Source organism: Calypte anna, chromosome 2 (assembly GCF_003957555.1).
Source record: "Calypte anna isolate BGI_N300 chromosome 2, bCalAnn1_v1.p, whole genome shotgun sequence".
Classification (NCBI taxonomy): Eukaryota; Metazoa; Chordata; class Aves; order Apodiformes; family Trochilidae; genus Calypte; species Calypte anna.
The window spans coordinates 102,309,111-102,330,570 of record NC_044245.1 but is presented as its reverse complement, the minus strand read 5'-3'; the positions used below and the strand labels follow the sequence as shown (position 1 = coordinate 102,330,570).

General features: G+C 34.0%; 1 protein-coding gene across 1 annotated transcript in view; it reads left to right on the top strand.

Moving 5' to 3' along the window:
* Positions 1 to 21,460, top strand: part of SMCHD1 (structural maintenance of chromosomes flexible hinge domain containing 1) — a 67,913-nt gene that overhangs the window by 18,177 nt on the left and 28,276 nt on the right. Inside the window, exons 9-26 of the mRNA XM_030445853.1 lie at positions 1,985 to 2,078; positions 2,294 to 2,504; positions 3,361 to 3,481; positions 3,584 to 3,767; positions 4,247 to 4,444; positions 4,575 to 4,688; positions 5,103 to 5,209; positions 5,491 to 5,573; positions 5,725 to 5,838; positions 8,163 to 8,240; positions 8,323 to 8,442; positions 12,461 to 12,605; positions 12,825 to 12,921; positions 15,825 to 15,897; positions 17,499 to 17,638; positions 18,646 to 18,780; positions 19,608 to 19,835; positions 20,534 to 20,682. Of these exons, the coding sequence (XP_030301713.1) occupies positions 1,985 to 2,078; positions 2,294 to 2,504; positions 3,361 to 3,481; positions 3,584 to 3,767; positions 4,247 to 4,444; positions 4,575 to 4,688; positions 5,103 to 5,209; positions 5,491 to 5,573; positions 5,725 to 5,838; positions 8,163 to 8,240; positions 8,323 to 8,442; positions 12,461 to 12,605; positions 12,825 to 12,921; positions 15,825 to 15,897; positions 17,499 to 17,638; positions 18,646 to 18,780; positions 19,608 to 19,835; positions 20,534 to 20,682 (2,391 nt within the window). The remainder of the gene's footprint in view (positions 1 to 1,984; positions 2,079 to 2,293; positions 2,505 to 3,360; positions 3,482 to 3,583; positions 3,768 to 4,246; positions 4,445 to 4,574; positions 4,689 to 5,102; positions 5,210 to 5,490; positions 5,574 to 5,724; positions 5,839 to 8,162; positions 8,241 to 8,322; positions 8,443 to 12,460; positions 12,606 to 12,824; positions 12,922 to 15,824; positions 15,898 to 17,498; positions 17,639 to 18,645; positions 18,781 to 19,607; positions 19,836 to 20,533; positions 20,683 to 21,460) is intronic.

Here is a 21,460-nt window from a genome sequence, read left to right as displayed (position 1 = left end):
CTGTTGATACATATCTTGCTGATGCCACAAATTACTCTCTTTTAGCACAATTGAATGGGACTGCCTATCCAAACAAAGTTGTGTACATATATTCAATGTGACTTGAGAACCGATACATAATTACAAATTACATAATAATTATATTAATAATATAAAAATTACATATAAAAATGTTAATAACTTTTAATAATACTACCTTTCTCACAGCTATGCTCCTATCCTTGATATCTGAGATTGTATACACAGGTTGGGTTTTTTGTATTGAAAAATACCAAGAACAAACACAAACAAAATAAACCAAGAAAAAACACAAGAAAACTGCTGCTTTATCCCATTTTAAGATACTGTCTGCTCTATGCTATTGTAGTGATGTCAGTGGGCTTAGAGGGTCTTACTGGATTACAGGTTTACAGGATGTGGAATTCTGTGACACCTTTGGATCATGTGGGTTTATCTGTTAAGAAGATGGTCCGTCTGTGAATGTAAATTGACATATGAAGTCATAGCCTGATTTTGAAATCTGGCAAACGTTAGAACTTGCTTTTCAGGCTACAGTAATTTTTTTTGCGTCACCTGTAATCTAATAACAATAAATCTAATACAAGGGTTTGGATAAGGATTAGATAATACCTTAGTATATGAAACATTAGTGTTGCATGTAAGAACTTGTGGCTGAAGCCCTCTTTAACCTTACGAAAATGTAGGGTGCATCTATGTTGACAAATTTCTTAGGTCCCTCATTAGCTTCTAGGTGTTCTTCTGGTAAATACCTACACATAGGTATTTTTGGTCATTCCAGCAGTCTCTCGAACTGAAAGAACTTAATCCATTTGAGATGAAACCCAGCTGCAATTATTCAAGTATATACCCTGTAGCTATTACACTACAACAAATCAGGCATAGTTCCCCAGTGTGACAGTCCTGCATCACTATTTCAGCTGTAAGGGCCATTTTCCCCTCAAATACCTTCACACCCTTTTGCCATGCTTTTTGCCACACATGCATGGTACCAATTTCATTCTGCTTTTAATGGGCATACATCACAGCCCTCATCTTTTTCAGATGCACCGAAGTGGAGGGAGGGGCAATAAACCCCCAAAATACTTAGTTTTAAGGTCATGAGAGCACCTTTTGAAGTCTGGAAGAAATGCAGACAAAATGCTAAGCAGTTTGTACATACCAGTCTGCTGTTAAGTCCTAAGCAATGGGACCATGACACATTTTTGTCTGAGAACTAAGATTTCTCCATGGGGTGCATTTAGTGCAGCGGATGTTAGAAGCAAAGAAATTATAAATGATTGCAGGGCATTCAGCTTCCTTCAAGCATTCAGTTCCACTGGTGTGTAGAATCTCATTTTTTTCTACTAAACACCACCCTGAAATGAAAATAATCTATTTGACTGTGTGCATATTTTTGGAGTTTCTTAAATGAGCACAGGTGCCATTAGAAAATAATGTTTACAAATGGAAATATTTCTAGTGTGCAAATCACATATACGAATGCTCCCCATAGTCAAATGGATTCTTTTTACCTTTTTGTAAATAATGATAATGTTTGTTAAATATTTGTTCCTATTAGATGATCAATACAAAACTGACTTTGGAAACAATAGTGGGAAACTTTTTGTCTGTAGTTGTTTTCAATCTCTGTAATGCAGAACAAATTAAGTAGTTTTACAAGCTTGTACTATGATGTAAAGGATCTGTAGACATGTAACAATAAAAATTTTTTTTTCATGTCCAAAATTGATCCTAATATGATTGTGCATGAAGGAGATGAGAGCTGAAAAAAGTGAAAAGGAGTCACTCCCTTTAGTAAATCTGTATGAGATTTACATGTTGTCATGGAAGTGATTTGTAGCAACGCAATGAACCAGTTACTTCTTAATAAAAATACAAGTTTTTATAGATCTTTGAAAATTATAATGACTCGTTTTAAAATACGACTTTCTGAGATACATTTTTCATTTAAACTGTATTTCAGACATATCTATCACTATTATATCCATGGACCAAAGGGCAATGAAGCTAATGCTGTAACAAAAGATGGAATTCCTTCCAACAACATTGACATTCAGGCAAGAGATTTTATACTTACTGGTTGAAATTCTTCTTTGATGGCAACTTATTTCATATTTGCATGTTTCTCTTTAATCATGCATTTTAACCTCAGAAGTGTTTTGAGATAGATATATATATGTAATTTAACTTTTAAAAAGTAATATTACTACAAATACTAATTAGTGTAGGTTTTTTGGTTTATGGAAAATCGGTTTATTTTATTTTGTTCCAGATTACAATGTTTGAAAAAGGAAGAGTACCAAAGATTGTCAATCTTAGAGAGATCAAAGATGACATGCAGACTTTGTATATAAATACTGCTGCAGATAGCTTTGAGTTTAAGGCACATGTTGATGGAGAAGGTATAGTGGAAGGCATCATCAGATATCATCCCTTCCTGTATGATAAAGAAACATACCCTGATGATCCATGTTTTCCATCAAGTAAGTGAAATGTTCTTCTGCTTATTAGTCCTAGTGTAGACAGTCCTACTGCTTAAAATGTTTTGATGAAATAGAAACAATTAAATTTAAGTGCAAATCATTATCCAGTTTGGATTGTGGCATACAGAAAAGTTTGCATCCTTTTGGATGAACGAGTCCTGTGAACACTCAGTGCCATAGTCTAGTGACTGTGGCGGTAGTTGATCAAGGGTTGGACTCGATGATCTCTGAGGTCCCTTCCAACCCAGCCTATTCTATGATTCTATGATATGATTCTATGACCAAAGTGGCTGTTCTGGTAACAGAATACAGTCCCATGGAAACATTTCCGCTTTCCTGAGTGTTAGATCTTTAATCTGAAAAAGTAATGAAACACCAACAATGTGATTCAAAATATTATAACATCAGAATACTGCAGAGCACAATGTGCAGTCTAAGTCCTTAGTTTAAAATTGTTTCTATTCAGTCTTGTTGAGGTTTCAGGTGCTAGGACTTCAAAATAATTTGTGTTCTTAGTTATTTTTAATTTAGTTTAACTGTGACGAGATATTATGATATTAGAAGAACGTAGATTGAAACAAAGATGAGAAGTCAAATTTGAAATTTGCAACTTTGGTAATAATTTGGTAATTTCAATCTCTGTTTAAAGTTTTTCCATAGTTCATCTGCTTGGTGTTTCTTAAACTGAAAAAAAAAATAGTAATAGTGTATGTAGCTAGCTTGATACATGTGCTGCTGTTGTCTGTGCCTAACTTATTAAGTATGGTTAATCCTTACCATAGACTGCTCTGGCTTTGCTGTTACATTAATTTTTAAAGGAAATTTATTCATGGAGACTCTCTTCTTTTTAATCAAGAATTGAGTGATGATGATGATGATGATGACTGCTTTATAGTAGAAAAAGGTGCCAGAGGAAAAAGGCCTATTTTTGAATGTTTTTGGAATGGAAGATTAATACCATACACAACTGTGGATGAGTAAGTGGTAATCTCTTTCTTCAATGTAAACCAGACTGTTTCTGTAATGTAAACCTCTCTTTATAAAAAAGGGTTTTAATATCTTTCTCCTTTTGTTTTAAGTTTTGACTGGTGTGCTCCTCCGAAGAAGAGAGGCTTGGCACCAATTGAATGCTACAACAGAATTTCTGGTGCATTATTTACCAATGATAAGTTCCAGGTCAGCACTAACAAACTCACTTTCATGGATCTGGAGCTGAAGCTTAAAGATAAAAATACTCTGTTCACACGAATCTTTAATGGACAGGTAATAATTTCATTTCATTCTTCTTGGCAAAGTTTAATGCATACAATTTGAAAGCCTTAGACACTAGTCATTCGTATCAGTGAATATTGCATGGTTTCTAAAGAAGTTTCACCGTGGGCACTTCTGTAGGACTTTGTAGCAGACACTTGTTTCAGGTTTAGTGAGTAGTAAAAGCTAACTCTTTTAACTGAGAAAACAAGATTTAGTCTTTTTTCTTCTGTTACCTTAAACAGTGACTTTATCTAGCCATTATATGTCAGTTTTTCTGAAGACGCCCTCTTCATAGAGGGGTATGGGAGTTCAGGGAAACACTTTCTCTGGCTTGAAGTATAGCTTTCTTAGAATTTTGTAATGTTTCCAAGCTTGGTTTTTTAGTAGAATATTGCTGTGCTCTTATAATTGTCTGTACTTCTGAAACTGTCAGATTAAATTCTTGTATTATATTAATAATTTGTATTTATTTTTTAATCTCTTTGTAGGAGCAACGAATGAAAATTGACAGAGAATTTGCTTTGTGGCTCAAAGACTGTCATGAAAAGTATGACAAACAAATAAAATTCACAGTCTTTAAAGGAGTAACTACACGCACTGATTTACCATCCAAAAGAATGCAGAGCCCTTGGGCAGTGTATGCTGCAATAGAGTGGGATGGGAAGACGTACAAAACTGGACAGCTGGTAAGTTAGCTGGTCACTGATGCTGGGGTTTATTTGCTTTGTAATAGAGCATTTGAATCTGAAAACAGGAAAATACTTTGTTTGATATAGAAGTAAAGTACTGACATGAATTGTTGTCATCTTGTTTCAGGTTAAAACTATTAAGACTCTTCCAATATTCTATGGAAGTATTGAGAAATTTTATTTGTATGGAGACCATGATGGTGATATATTTGCCACTGGAGGAGAAGTTCAGATTGCATTGGTAAGACAAGTGTGAAAAGTATTCAGTCACCTAGTGTGCCTAGGGAATCTTTAATTGTAATCCTGGGTCAGACTTAGTTAACTGACTTATATAACTGTAGAAAATTATAGGGTTTTCTTTGAGATTCAGCAATCTAGATGTAATAAAACTACTTAGTTACATTAGTTTTAAATATATTAAAATTACTCATCATGATCAATGATCTCATTTATTTAAGTTTGCATATGAAGTAAGAGTACCACAGTTGGTATCAAGGGTATGTTGTGCTTCTATTCTTAACATGTGTGATTTCAGTAAACTTTAGAACAGTGTCTTGTGTTGTCAACAGGTGGTATTTGTTAGCATATTGCATTATGTGTGTGTCTCCTTATCTGGTCCCTTGATAGAGAGGTTTGGTTTTTTTTCTTTTTTCAGGAACCTCAGGCATTGTATGCTGAAATGAAAACTATTCCAATCTCAAAACTTGATAGAACAGTGTCTGACAAAGCTGTTAAAAAATACATAGAGGATGAAATGGCAAGGTAAGCTCTAAATTATGATTATTTACTTGTGGAGTTCCTGCTGACAGTTTTAGTATTTCTTCAGGAACAAAATCAAAATTCGTGAAAGCAATCAAACGTGAAAGCAATCAGCTGTTTCAGTAGAAACAAAAGGGACTAGAACTCTTAACCAGGAAGAAATAGTTCAAGGTGTTTTGTTGTGTTTTTTTTTTCAAAACAAATGTCTTCTTTATTCTATGAAAGGTAAATTACCTTGTTTTTTAACTCAGATAAAAAAATGTTCATTTTTTCTTTTTCACTAGACTTCCTGACAAATTATCAGTAACATGGCCTGAAGGAGATGAGTTACTGCCAAACGAAACAAAATTTGCTGGTACACCAATAGGTATATTTTTTCTTCCAAATACTGAAATGTAAAATGTCAATTTAGAAATGTACTATACACACTAATTAAAAAAACAAAGCATACAGAAATCTCCAGTTGCTTACACTACACAGCATTTTTTTAAATCCATGCTTTTTCCTTTTTAATACAGGAGCTCTGAGAATAGAAATTTTGAATAAAAAAGGGGAAGCAATGCAAAAACTTCCAGGTACAAGCCATGGGGGTTCAAAGAAACTTCTTGTTGAACTCAAGGTTATTTTACATTGTAAGTATTTCAGTATATTTAACTGAGTCTTTATTATTTTAAGAATGCATTAATGGATCATGTATTTCTTTATGTTTATACCTGTAATGCATATTAGAATTTGATAGATGGATATAGCTGTTAATTTTAAGGACAATATCCCATCAAAGTGTGTATCCCTCCAAAGCCACATTTCACGAAATGGCTTTTGCTTCAATGCCAAATATTTAATGTCTTCATGCTATGCTGCAATTATATCTTTTGTCACATGTAAGGAGGGCCTATCAATTCCAGGCTGTCTACATGATATGTGTAAGTACATGGCTAAAATGGAAGTTTCTATAATTAACATGGCAAGTCATGTGAGCTGCATAAAAGCAGGGACCAGACGTGTAGCATGTAACTTAAAGTCACTTAAGAATTTTTAAAAATCATGTGTCTTGTAAGTTACTGTTTTCTGGTTTCCATTTTAACGATGTTTCACCTGATATTATTACATTGCATTTGTTGAAAAATCGCATTCTGTCCATGTCAATTTAGAGTTTTGAAATTTGGAGAAACTTAGTTTGCCTTGCTTCTTTTCCACTTTAGGAAGGCTATGGCTGTTGGCTATTAATATGCCATTTGAATTAAAATTAGAAACTTTTTTCTTCAGTTTGTACCTTCTGTGGATTTCTATGATATCATAGCAGGCACATTTAGTTATCTGGTGCCATAGTAATGCTGTAGGTAAAAGGTATGTTTTGTTGCTGGAAGAATATTTGTTTCTGAAAGGTTTTGGACCAAAAAAACATCAAAACAAAAAAAGCCCTGCAACAATGATGGAGATTTCTTTTCTCTGTTTCTGTGTGAGGAAAACCAACCAAACTGAAATAAGTAATTTAGTTTTAGGTTTGTAATTTTTGCAAAACCCTATCACATCTATAAAAACTTAACAACTTCTCCTATTTGTGGTACATGCGGTTTGCACCAAGTTGAGCCTTCCTTATCTAAGTGATTGTAGGGATACTGGTAATATCCATAAATACGTTTTTGTGGAAGTGTCAAAAACGTGGTGGTAATAAAGTCCTAATGTTGCTTTATTAATTACTAGTAATACAAAGTGTTTGAAGAGCTTTACCCCTGCCAGACACACAAACAGAGGAATTCCCAAGAAAGTTCTAAATCTTTACATGTGGCTCTACTGAAAATAATCTATTGTTCAAATAAAACATCAGGATGTTTTTCATCACAAAGATCACAACAGCAACACAGGACATACCTGAAATTTTTTTTGTGCAGAAATGGGGATTGTTTCCTCTTTCAGAAGAGAATATCAGGCCATGACAGCTTACTTTAAAATTTTCTCATTTGTTGTCTTCCAAGATCCCATTTGTATTAATGTCATCTTTTCCATCTCTCTATGCACAGAAGTATTAGGCATTCTTCACTTCCAATTGACAGATTTCCACCTTGGGATTATATGCCTGTATAGGGGCAATACAAGCAGTAGTGCATCTTCCAGGTGTGCATCTTACCTACTACAGTGTGACTTTCAGTTAGACTTGATGGTAGTTTGGCACTTCAGTAGGAAGACTGAATATACTGCAAGTTCTGTTTTCTCAGTGTTACAAAGAAACAAAGTTGGAAGAAGCTCTGCTACAGAAACCTAAATGTGCTTCTACTACAAAATACTTCCAGAATTACACATTCAATGAAATACACCTAAGAAAACTTAATTTTATGTTACTTTATTGTATGTACTCAGTTACTTTATTGTATGTACTCAAGAACAGGATCTGAAACAGGTGCACTTAGCTATAGAGCAATGTCTATTTTTACAGTGTTTGTTTTTATTCTTTGTAGTCTTATTGCAGTCATGTTCTGTGCTTATTAAAATTTATGTTTTGAAAAAATATATTAATGTCTCTTGAAGTTTCAGAAGACAGATTTTATTCCTATACTTAGCTTAGGTTGCAGAATCAATCACTAAAAAATTGCCTTGAAGTTTCAGTGTTTTCTTTTTGGATTTGTCTTAATGCCTGGAAGTGTTTGTAAAGACAGACACAATAATTTGGAGAAAAAAAAGGAATGTTCTTTTTGCCTCAATTATATGCTCAGTCCATGGCAAGTTTTTAACATTGCTCCAATTTAAGCGAAGTTGTTGTTGTCATTTATCGAGTTGATCAGTTCCCAGTGTGGACTACACAGCTGCTCAGACTTAACAGGGAACATCTAATGAAAGTGCTAATTGCAAGTTTTTGTAGAAAGATAGTAATACCTAATAGTGAATTATAGAAAAATTTTGAAAAAGTGAATTAAATTGTAGAATATGAGTAATATGTAGCTAATTATTATTTTTTCAGCGTCTTCTGGGAATAAAGAAATAATTTCCCATATCAGTCAGCATGGAGGAAAATGGCCATACTGGTTTAAAAAAATGGGTAAGTTCAAATATGCAGTATTTTCAGTTAACTTATAATTTTACTTGTTTTACTTTCTCGTTGTATTTGTATTTCTTTTCAGAAAATCTTCAGAAACTTGGAAACTACACTTTGAAACTGCAAGTAGTATTGAATGAAAGTAATGCAGACACTTATGCAGGAAGGCCTCTACCATCTAAGATATTTAAATTTACTATTATAGGTAAGAATTGCAGTCATGTTTATTTTCTTTTACTGTTGGTATTTCTCTTTAAATCATTGTATAATAAAATTATTAATACTTTGCTGAAAATGATCTCTCAACTAATGAAAACTTGCATTTGCATTTTGAATATGAAGTAAATTCAGAAAAAAGGAACTTTTTGTCTTTAGTTTTGATCTTGCCAGTAGTGTTTTGGCTGTACTATACAGTCAGCTTTAAAAAAGAATAAAGATTTGTTTGAATCAAAAGCTTACCTTACCAAAAACTTACCTAAATGTACTTAATAACAAGAAATTGTTTTTTACCTAATTAGAATCACCTTTTTTCCTCATGTCACTAGTCTAAATATTCTTTCATTAAACTAGAATTCATTAGGCAAACTTTCATGCATAAACCACAGAGGGAATCTGATTAAAAACAAGTTATGCATTTAGAATATGCATGTTGATATTGAAGTCTTTTATTTTAATTAAAAGAAGACTTTAATGCAAAACTAAATTCTTTTTCAATTATAATGTGTGTGCATCTTTGAATTAACCATCATAACCATTTGGAATAACAGAATAGAAATAATACTGTTAAATATGTTTCATGTTACTCTCTCTTGCCATACACTCTATGCATGTATGTGGCCTGAAATAGTATGTGACTGATCAGATCTTTCCAAGATAATTCATGGATTCTGATTGTAATGACACTGTTGAAAACCATAAGATACACATTGTACAGACTTTGCTAGTCCTTTTTCTCTTGTCATCTAAGATGTTTTTATTTCCTAATTAATTTGTGTGCGCTTATCTGTTAGTGGCTGGCTAGTTTCTATTTTTTTAAAAAATTTTTCCTGAAAAAGTTTTATTTCTCTTTGCTGAAAAGACTTCATCTCCAGGGAAAATAGGTGTGCATTTATGAAAAAGGATAAAGATGTAGTCTGGTTTCAAGTTGCTCTTTCAGTCCAGAAGTAAGAAATACAATTTAAAAACAAATTACAAGGAATAATATGCTATCTGTAAGTAAGATGCCATTGGATTTTAAAAAAAAAAACTACTGTAGTTTTATTTCTGTATAAAATTTTTAATCTTAACGCACATCTGTAGTTGCTTGCTAAATTCATTTGCAAAAATACATGCTAACTACAGATTATACATCCCCTGCTCTGTCTTATCTTCAAGAGTCATGGTTTCATATAAGTGTGATTGTATATATTAGGAAAAAAATTTGTGATCAAATCCTTTCTCCAGAAAGAGCAAGTGTACTTTCAGCAAATTTGCTGATGGTGCAAAACTGGGAAGAGTGGCAAATAGACCAGAGAATTGTCCTGCCATCAGCAGGCTGGAGAAGTTCAACAAGGGGAAGTGCAAAGTCTTGCATCTCAGAGGGAGCAACCACATGCACCAGTGCAGGCTGATGCCCAAGCAGCTGGAAAACAGTTTTGCAGAAAATGACACAGTGATCCTCACGGACAACAGGAAGAAGATGAGCCAGCAACGTGCCCTTGCTAAAAAGAAGGGTGAAAGCATCTGGGGCTGCCATTAGTAGAAGTGTTGCCAGTAGATTGATGGAGGTGATCCTTTCACTCTACTCAGCGCTAGTCAGGCCACAACTGGAATACTTAATCCAGTTCTGGGCACATTACATTACAACACAGAGATGGACATACTGGAAAGAGTCCTGCAGAGGGCCATGAATAGGATGAAGAGACTGGAGCATCTCTCCTGTGAGGAAAGGTTGAGAGATCTGGGACTACTTGGCCTGGAGGAGAGAAGATTCATGAGGATTTATCAATGCCAGTAAATGTCTGAGGGAGGACGTAAAGGCGACAGAGCCAAGTATTTTTCAGCAGTGCCCAGTAATCAGAACAGAGACAATGGACACAACCTGAAACACAGGAGGTTTCCTCTGAACATCAGGAACCACCCTTTCACTGTGAGGATGACTGAGCATTGGCACAAGTTGTTTAAGAAGTTGTGGAGTCCTCATTCTTGGAAGTGTTCAGAAGCAATCTAGACAAGTACCTGGACAGATGGCTCAAGGTGACTGTGCTTGAGACAGGGTTGGACAAGAGAACCCTTCCATTCTTAACCAGTTTGTAATCTTTATCTGCAATGGGGGAAAGGAGAAGGGAAAATAAAAAATAGTGCTTCCTTTGTATTTATTATTAAAGTGGGTATTTTTATCACCAGTTTGGGAGGTAGAGCTAGCATCTGTTTCCGGAAGATCAAGAAAAAATAGATGCTTCTATTTTTTTCCTCAAAACTAGAGGCTTTGAATGCAAATCCTCTAGGCAGAAAGGAGTTCTTTGTAGAATAGTTTTCTAAAAGCTGCTGTAAAAGTAGTATTGGCAGAATACAAAGAGGTATTCTACTATGATAATACAGAAGAATACTTGGCATTACTTGAAAAGAATAATTATTTAAAAATACAGTTGAAAGTCTGGCGTTGAAGTCTGAAGATACTTCTGTGAAGTTCCAAGAAAATACAAAAATAATCGTTCTCTGAATTAATACATAAATGAGCTTTGTCTACTACTTCTTTATCTCTCTTTATCTTAGAAAAAGGAAAATCTTAGAAGTTGCATCCTGTCTTTAAAAGATACTCTTTCAATAGTATTGCGGCTTTTCACAGCACGGCAGCTCTCAATTAAAGGTTCCTTTGACCATAACAATTTAAACGAACGAATCTCAGCAGGGAATATACAGTCTAAAAATCTAGTAGTCTTGTACTTTAACAGAAGGGGTACTCAAAGCACCTTTACTATCTATTACTGCTTTTTAGTTGGAAGATAATTTGACATTTTTAATCAGTCTGGGGAACTGCATATTTCAAGTGTTTATTTTTGCAGTGTTTTGTGTTGTCTCAGAGGTGGCCCTAAATTCTTGCACTCTTCATTCAAAAACATTAACATTTTTGTGACCTTTTATGTATATAGATTATAAAAATCCAGAAAAGAAGAATTAAAATCTAAACTGAAATCATGAGCTTTTTTGTCTGAGAAACAAATTGTTTTTCCAACAGCAGGTTTTAGGTCAGTATTTACAGTTCTTTTTGGTAATCTAAAAAATCATCATAAATGCCACTTAAAACTTAACTTCCTAAGTTAATCTGTAAGTTTTGTGGGGTTTATTTCAGACATTTTCTTTTAGAAGTTGTTCACTTTGACAGTGCAGAAGTTCGCTTACTCTTAGTTTGTCAAATAATTTTGCAATTTTACTGTTCACTTGTAAATAAAATTGAAAAGGCTGACAGACTGAGGTCTTTTTGTTGTAAATGTTAAAATAATTTTGTCCACTACAAGGTAGCACTTTCCCTCCCTCCATGATTTATATGTCTCCTACGCAAAAGCAGCTCCCTCTTAATGACATCTGTAGGTACAAAAAGGAGGTGTTAATTTGAGTGCAAAATAGTTTGATAGGATATTGAACTGCCACTTAGCTTAGCACTTTATTGCTGAGTTCTTTGAAGTCCACTTGGCTAAGACAGTTTAATTCCACAAAACTTTACTCTCATTTACAAGGTTCCATTTTTGCTGCTTATTTTTTAATGCCTACCTGGAGGTGGTCTGACAGGGACAGTTTTCACATAAGGGCTGCTCTTAGATTTCTTTTTCAAGTAATTATCATTAGTCATCTTTATATCTCAAATTTGACATTGTCAAAAAACATAAATGTTGTGTTGCATGAATAATTTTATTTTAACAGAATTAAAGTAATTAGAAGTTCATGAAAAGCTGCCCACAAATGACTTGTGCACTTTAAGATGCTGTATTGATATTCTAAGTATTTTGACTGTTCTGTTTTTATACTGTAGTCTACTGCTTTTATATTTTAACTATAATTTTGTTATGTTAGTGTAAGTTAAAAAAAAAATCAGTGAATAAATCATGATTTTGGTTACAAGAGTTTTCTGAACCGTCCATTTACTTTGCAGCTGAAAACCACTTGACTTAATTGCAGTCCTAATTTAGAAAAAGACAACAGATACACATAATGTCTTCTAAAAGCGTTTTATTCCTTTCTCTTAGAGGGCAAACCAGAGAAATTTTCAGTGGGTCTTTTGGAGCTTCCTTTTCGAGTTGGAGTACCTTTTAATATCCCTTTGGAACTACAGGATGAATTTGGTCATGCAACACAGTTAACTACTGACATTAAACCAATTCTTGAAGCTAGGTAATTCAACCTTTTTAAATTTTTTTTTTTATTCTTTTTTCATGTGTCATTAACATAATTCTTTGGGGTTTGTTCAAGGGGGTGTACTGGGTAATTTTCACTTAAATGACCTGGAATTTTTGCTCTTATTTCCCTAAGAGTATCTGAAAGAATCTTGTATATCAGAGTGCTGTGTTAATTTTTAAATTTATTGTTTTTGTTTTCCATGTATTTTTCTAGTGGATTGACATTGCAATATGAAGAAATAACAAAAGGAGCAAAGTGCATCATTAAGGGTGTCACTGCTAGAGGCTGTGTAAATAGTTGCCAGGGCAAGGTAGGCTAATGAATTTAAATTTGAAGTAACATATTAAAAATAACAAACAAAAAACTACAAACAACACAGCAAATAATTTTGTGTAAAATAAATCAAGATAATTCCATTATTTAAGCTTGGTTCACACTAATAACTACAGGTGTTTCTTGGCATATTTTCAAATGATCTCTTACATTTCTCCCTGGAGCAATTTGTCTTTTCCACAGCTGCATTTTGTTAGCTGATGGGACTGGACCTGGAGGGGCTGAGCCACGCATGGGTGTAGTAGGGTGTACCTAGCATACTAAATCAGCTGTCTTAATTAAAACTGGTGCTGAAATTGGTTTAAGCTGAATCATCTTGGTGATTTTTGCACTGAAATAGCATAAGGAGCACAGAAATCTTTCATTCATGTAATTGAGATGATGAGTAGTATTAGTTAATAGTAATGGAAACTGCTCGAGCTTCTCTAGGTATTTCTAAAGTGCAGTTTACACTTGTGTAGCAAATACATCATCCAGATCCCACCTGTTATTGGTGAGTTCTCAGAACCTACTCAAGCTGCTAATTTATAATAAAAACAAAAATACACTTTACATACGAGAAAGATTTCTTTCATTCAAAAAATTTTAAGGCTTCTGATAAACACAGATTCTAAGATTGAAAAAAAAATTTAGACCCATGTAGATGGTGTATTTACACAGTATTCTAACCACATCCAAATCCTTTCATTTAGTCTTGCATAGTAAAGCATAGTAAAGACAAAGCTAGGAACTGGAATACCTCATTATACTGTTGATATTGTTAAAAAAAAAAAAACAACGTTGATGGAAAGGTGTGTAAAGATAAGAGTGAGCATATACCTGCTTGTTGAGTACTGGAGGGTGTTGAATGTAGTAAGTTTTGTAAGTAAAGCTCAGAATTTAAAGTGAAGGCAAGAATAATGACAGAAGATAAAGGTGGATCATGGAAGGTAAAATGTGTAGAAGCAGAAGTGCCACAAGATGCACATCTGGCAAGGGGCCAGACCAAGAGTCATTTAAGGAACTTGTAATACAGAAATAATACCATAATAATGGAAAAGTAGGGCTGTTATTTTCTCATGTTGATTAATTGCGTGAAATGTCAGCAACAATACAGGAATCGTCCATGAAAGTAGTGATTCTAATTTATATGAAAAAATTTCTGTTTAAGATAGTAATGAAAAATAATGGTAAAAAGCAGGATGGTAGGACAAAAATGGTAAAAACATCAGGTATTCTTAAAACGAATACTATGTAATTCTTGGTGCTTAATTTAAAATAGGAAGCGAATATGAACATATGAGAAATTTTCAGTACCTTTAAAAGTTGACTTTGAAATGGCAACATAACAGCTAAAATGTCTCAGAGAAACAGTAATAGAATTCTATAAAGAATTTCGAAGGAGAAAGTGAATGAGAGAATAAAAAAAAAAAAAGCAATGGAGATCATGGGAAAGTAGTAAGGAAGACATGTAATCATACCAAGTGGAGAAGAGAAACCTGATCAAGATAGGAAGAACAGAATTATACCAGTCATCACTGAAGGAAGCACTGATAGAGACTAAAGACAAAGCAGACTTCATCTACTCCTGCATACAGATCATAAAGGATAAGAAAAAATAACTTTGCTAGAGGACACAGATGCTGAAAAATTGAAAGAATTGTTAAAGATGTAGACTGATTAACTAGAGCAGTATTAAAAAGACAGTATTAAGTAAAAAATGTTTATTTCAGAAAAGGTATTGAAACAAGAAGGGGGGAGCATATGATAAATTTCTAGTGCATGAATACAAAGCTTGATTGAACTACTGAAGAATTCGAGTAATTAATATTAAATGTCACCTATTACCTTTACTGGCTTCCTATGCTTTTATTTCCTTCCTGATTTTAACTTCTTTTCCCTGACTTTTTTCCTTTTTTTTTTTTTTCCAGTCCCTCCAACTGAACTTGAGCATATTTTGCCTTCACTTTTTCACATGATTCATCATTTGGTTTAATGAGGCTCCAGCTGATACAGACTGCTTGACTGGCAGGCAGACCAGTGTGGTTGGCTGACTGGTCCAAGACGGAGGGTTTTCATGTACCTCTGTGGCCATCCATCAGCTGGGGAGCTCATGTATTTCATGTGGCTGTGGTTGTGATGCACTAGCCCAGGCCTCATTGCACTTTCCATTTTTCTTACCCAGAAAACCAAAAGAATTACCTGATTATTTTCATCCAATCAGCAATGTGTTAAAGTTGCATGTACCATGTGAGGCATGGGGAGGGCATAAGCCAAGATTAAAATTTGCCAGATGCAGCTTTATTGAATGTCTAAAAATGACAGTTCATGAATTGCAATTAAATATTCTCAGATATATAAAATATTAAGCTTTTAAGATTATTGAATAGACTGCTTAATTTTAATCACATGCTTCTGATTTTAATGTGGAAATCTGCTTTAGTGATGCAGTTCTACAGCAGTTGGGTTTCTTATGTTCTTATTTAAAGGTGAGGTGGGTAGTAATTGTGCTGTCTTGCTACAGGCAATTCACTGAGGAATAATGAGCACAGAACTTGAACTTGCAGACCCCATCTTTAAAACTACTTTTTTTTTTAGCTGATATGCTTTCTTCCCCACTGAAACAACCTCTAAGCAGGCTTGTTAACCAGAAGTTAGCTGCTTTTAATGGTTTTTAAACCATGTGATTTTGACATGCAAATCCTGGATTGAACATCTCTGGGAATAACATCATGAAAATGTGTATTTTACTACAGGAAAGAAAACTTTATGTGTGTAGCAGTGCAAGAAAATTTGGATAGACTTCTAGGATTTAGCTATATTTGAATTGAGATGATTATGTGAAATTAATTATGATCTAGTTTTGTTTAAGGTTAATATTTTAAATCTTCTTTTCATTAGAACTTTAATCTGAAGGTTACTCTTCCTGGCTTGAAAGAAGACACACAAACCTTTAAAATACGATTACAGCCTGGTAAGTATCCTTAAAATAGTCAGTTGCTGTTGAACTTCATTCTGACACTGTTAATGAAATGCTGCTTCTCCCAAGAAGGTAATATTTAGAGAAACTCATCTAGCTTAAACATGTGATGACTGAAACTGAAAAAAAAACAACTTGAGCATGTCATTCTTGGCATCAAACTCATGGCCAAATCTTGTTCATAATTGCAGCAGCTGGAATTTGTCTGCTCACTCACAACTTATTTTTCACTTAAATTATTTTAAGACTTTTTCTGACTTGGCACTGTTGAATGAATAAATGCCTTCTTTATTTTCTTTATCATTAAGCCCTTCAACCTCTACTAATCTGCACTCATCTGTTCTCCTTGTAGAAAATAACCTGTGAATGAATAGGTGCTTATTCAGTTTCTTATCCTAGGAAAGGGAGGATGCTTTAGCAGTTAGAATTGTTTGCATGTTGACATGTTGATAAGTCCTATGCCCTCACCAGAATTTTAGGTTGTTTGGCTGTCTTGATACTGAGGATTTCCTTATGTGATACCTGCTGGCCCTTGTTACCTAGATTTTTCTGCATTTGGGAGATAAGGTATAGTTTGAAGGATGATTTTTTGCCTCACAGATTACAAAAGTTTAGGCCTCTCATTGTCCAGGGCAGTTGTATACTTCAAGCTTTCTTAGATGAACAATCCACAGTTTGTTCCATTATTCTTTATCTTCTGGGGAGTTAAAGCTTCATGTAGAAAATGAAGTGGAACACTCTGACTTGAGGCAGATTGTACTGTGTATTGCTTAGTTACTTACTGTGGACTGAAGGCAGCTTCATCCTTCATTAGAATCTTTTGCTTTTGGCAATGTAAAGATGTTTCACTACCTCTTTATTCTCACTGGACTTCTTGTTGGCTTTTAAAGCTGATTTTCAAGGAAGGAGTGAATAAAAGTTATTTCAGTCCTTCCTGTTCTTCAACCAGTGACTTTGAAGTGGAAGTTTTAATGAATGATACATGTAGGATGTTTCTGAAAAATGGCCTTTTCTGTTCTTCCAGAGCTTGTCTTTTAATAGTAATCCATTACTTCCTTCTCTTCTGAAAACTGATAAAATAATTATATGTTCCAGGGAGCAAACTTAATAGCTTCACTTTACTCTCCAAGTAATGCCAACAAAACTTACCTTTGCTTTTATTTGCCTGAAAGTTGTAGCTGTGGTGGCTTTGGTGGCTGCTGCACATCATGATTGATCAGATATCTCAACATTAATATCTTTTGTTTTAACATGTCAGGAGAAAGATCCAGGTTTCCTTTTGATGAACGTGAATCTGTATAATATGTAAATATCACTGTATCGTGTGTTTACATCTGTATATGATGAAGTTCATCTGTTCATCTAACTATTCCTTTCTGAATTAATTCAAAAGATTGGCAGGTGGCATGTATTGAGGTACAGGAAGCATCTGGAACTTTTCAGCATAAATCAATATGCTTGAATTGGTCTGAATGATTTGTTATCACAAATATCTCGGTGGCTTGACTTTAAAAACTTTTTGAAATAGCAAAAATCCAGTGTCTCATAAGTTATCTAAAACATAACCACTGTTCTGCAATTGTCCATTTTTACAGGCCCTCCTCATCAATTAAAAGTAAAACCAGATTCTGAAATTCTAAAGATTGAAAATGGTACAGCTTTCCCCTTTCAGGTTGAAGTTCTGGATGAGTCAGGAAATATAACAGCACAGCCAAAGTTGATAGTTCATTGTAAGGTAAACTGCATTTTATTATGTGTCATAAGGTTTTTGATGCTTGTGTCCTAAAGGGCTGGGAAAAGAGCCTGTTTAGGCACCTAGAGAGATTTTATTCTCTTTTAATAATGGTTTTGGTTCCTGTAGCTTGGCAGCCATAACTGACTGTCTTGCTTCATCTGTTACGAGTCATTCAGTAAGTTTCAGAATCACAGGAACCTGGCCTTAGAAATGGAAGAGAAAATTATGTGAGGATATATAACTACAGTTTTAACTTACCTTAGCTCATATTTGCCTTATACAATGCTAAAGTTATTTTCTGGGTAAACCCTTCATACAAATACTTTTGATTTTTTTAAAGATGAAAATTCAAGTCTAGTGCCTAAAAATGTTCTGTGGTAAGACTTATCATAAGCACTTATCTAACTTCAGAAATGAATGCAAGTGTGTGTTTCTGTGGCTTTTAGAAGTAAAAAAACTTCTGCTCTCTTGGACCTAGTTTTTCCTAACTCTAGAGAGTTGCTTTTCCAATTTTGGTGAAATCAGTTTTCTAGCAAGAACAGGTAAAAAAAAAACCCAAGTTTTCCACTGCAAAATCATCTGTATTCCACACTTATATGTATACATTCTCTTCTTGTAGACTGGCTCTACCAAAGTATGACGATCTGTTGAATTTGATATCTCAATTCTATTTAATGAGTGATTTTTAGAAAACTAATGGAAAGAAGGTATATTTATCAGCTTAACCAAATTTAATGTCACAATGGCAAAACAGAGTAGTTTTTCTGTGTTAATGAAAACAGTTGAATAGATAGTAAATGTTACTTGTATAACTTCTTCCTGTGTCCCATACATTTCTTCATATAACCTGTGAAAAAATAATGATGTTGATCTTGCTGGAAAACTGAAATCTATCAAATCTATCTGTAAATTATCCCATGTACGTTTGAACTTGTACAAATAATTACTTCTGGAATAATTGTAGTTATGTAGAAGAAACCTAAAGCTGAATTTCGTATTTTAAATAGTTTTTAGGTGCTCCAAACCTTCCTGTGTATTCTGTGGACTGCAGTAATGCAGGAACAAACATTTTAACTGGTCCAGTTCTACATGTACAGAATATTAAGAAAGACCAGATGCTGAAAGCAAAGATTGAAATACTTGTAAGTATCAAATGAGATGTTTGAATAAGCAAAAGAATGAAAACACGTTTATTGTACTGTCTTTGTGGCATACTGAAGTCAACCCCCAAAAGCTAGTGCTTTTACTTAAAAGCCTTATAATCAAGTGACTTCCCCTTTTTTTTCTCTTTGAGAAATAGTAAAAAGGCAAATAATTTTTTCTGTTTTTTCTTCACCTCTCAATTTCTGAAATTCCTGAAATGTTTCAGAAACATGCATTATTTATGCTATTTTTCTTCCCCTTTTTACTCTGTGGATCCTTCTGACATATTGCCTACATTGCAAAACCATTTTAAACCAGAATAGGTATCACAGTATTTTCTCCAAAACTTTAGTGAAAAGAAGCATATTTTTTTTGAAGGTTAAAAATCAGCAGGTTTTTGTAGCATTTCAGTCTTAGAGCACTTGAAGTTTGAATTTTGTTAATGCTGGTAAATGTCCCAGTTCCTTGGTAGTAAGGAGAGCCACACAACTGGAGAAAATAAGACCTTTGGTGTTTTACCCTGAAAAATGTATAAACAAATACTAGTATGTCAAGATACCCTATATAGAAGTAGAACTATGATTAGTCTTAAAAAGTATTTTGTATATTGTATAACATAGTATTTTTGGAATATTAATTTTTCTAAGTCCCTAGCATCAATTTTAGTATATGTTATATACAAGTTGTCAAGTTGATTTCATGTTTGGGCACCTGATCACACCTGGTAATCCATAGTAATGCCACAGGCTATTACAGGGTGTTATTTATGCAATTTTAATACATTAATTCTGTATCTTTGTGTTTTTTTTCTTTTTCCTATGTATAGAGTTGTAAAGATGTGCCACCAGTGGAAAAGGTTATTAAACTTCTTCCTAGTAGTCATGTTGCAAGACTACAAGTCTTAAGTATGGATGGACAAAAAGCTATTCAAATTAAACATCAGGATGAAATTAATTGGGTTGCTGGAGATGTCATGCACAACCTCATATTTCAGATGTATGATGAAGGAGAAAGGGAGGTACACCTAACTCCAACTATGGCAGAAAAAATCAAGGCAAGTACTTTTGAATGAACAGGAGCATAATATGAGGGAGATAGAATGCTGATTCTCTAAAATCCATAGACATCAGGTTATGAAATAACATTCCTCAAGCCTGTATTATTAAACATGGAAATTCACTCTCTGCTTAATAAGTTTTAAAAAGAAAAAAATTATTAAATGTGTCCTTAATGAGATAAAGACACTTAATGAAATGTTAAATAATGCTTCAGGGTAGTGTTATGAAAAGCAGGGTAATCATTTCCAGTGCTTCTCCTTAACACAATAAAATAATTCCCACACAGTTATGATTCTTCAGGTCTGGAGTTTTCCCAACAATTAGGGGCCCTGAATAGACATGCTCCTTTGTGAAAATTTGCTTACCTATCTAATGGCTTTGTCTGTTTAATAAAGTGGAGCCTAATAAAAAGGTAGAGCAAATACATGATGCTTTTTGGGGGGGGAGATTTTTCACAATCAGATCTTTAAAATAAGAGAAGGAAGCTTAATGTATATTTGGTTTCATTTGGGATTTTGTTTTTTTGTATTTGGGAAGATAGAACTGTTTACTGTTGGGAATAGCACAGGCTTCCCATTGGAAGTTTCTGTTGTCTGTATGTTACTTCAGCATATTTAGAATGACTTACAGGTGTAGTATTTAGCTAGCCATTAATAATTCAGCTTTTGATTAATGTAAGATATTTTAATTTTAGGTTAACTGGACACCTAAAATTAACAAAGAACAGTTGATGCAAGGATTATTACCTGATGTAAAAGTACCAACATCGGTCAAAGATGTACGTTACTGTCTAATTACTTATCTTGATGACCATGTGTCTTTGGAGAGTGCATTTACTGTCAGGTTTGTTCATTTGAAATACTTTTTTATTAATTGTTTTTTGACAATGAATTGTAGATTTATAGTTTGAGGTAAAAAAATCTTCCTGCAGAAGTTGAAGTAACTTGCAATTGGCAAATTAGCAGGGGAATGTAGGGGTGGGTGGGTTTTATTATGGAAACTGTTTAGAGATGAGAGCACTACCTATATGAAGGACTCCATCAAAATCTGTTTGTATCAGCCCTTATCACTTTTCTAAGTATACATACTGTGAAGAAGATCATTGCAATCTTTGAGAACTTTCATTAGTCATCAGATGATAGAATAACTAGTTGTACTGAAGAGTCAGGCCACTGGTTACAAAAAGAAATGTCACTATGAAGTTAATTGTTACCCTTACAGAGGTTACTACTTCAAAGCTAGTGATAGTATTTATCTAACTAAATGCTGAATGCTCCCATCTGGTATCACAGTCAAACTTGACAGGCTGTAAATAGCACTTGTTTATCACTGTTAGTGAGTCTAGGCAATTAGCTCTACTGTATCTTTATACTGTATCTTTATACTGTATAAAGTTGTGGGGGTTTTCTAAGATTAATCTGATTCTAAGTTACATTAGTGTAATATGTTCTTAATAGGTTAACATTCTTAGAATCATAGAAGACCAGGTTGGAAGGGGACCTCAAAGATGATATGGTCCAGCCTTTCTTGCCAAAAGTATCTAGTTCATAGCACACTGATGCCAGGGGCAAATTTGCAGTGGTCAGACATTTCACAGATCTGCAGTAGAAAAAAAAAAATC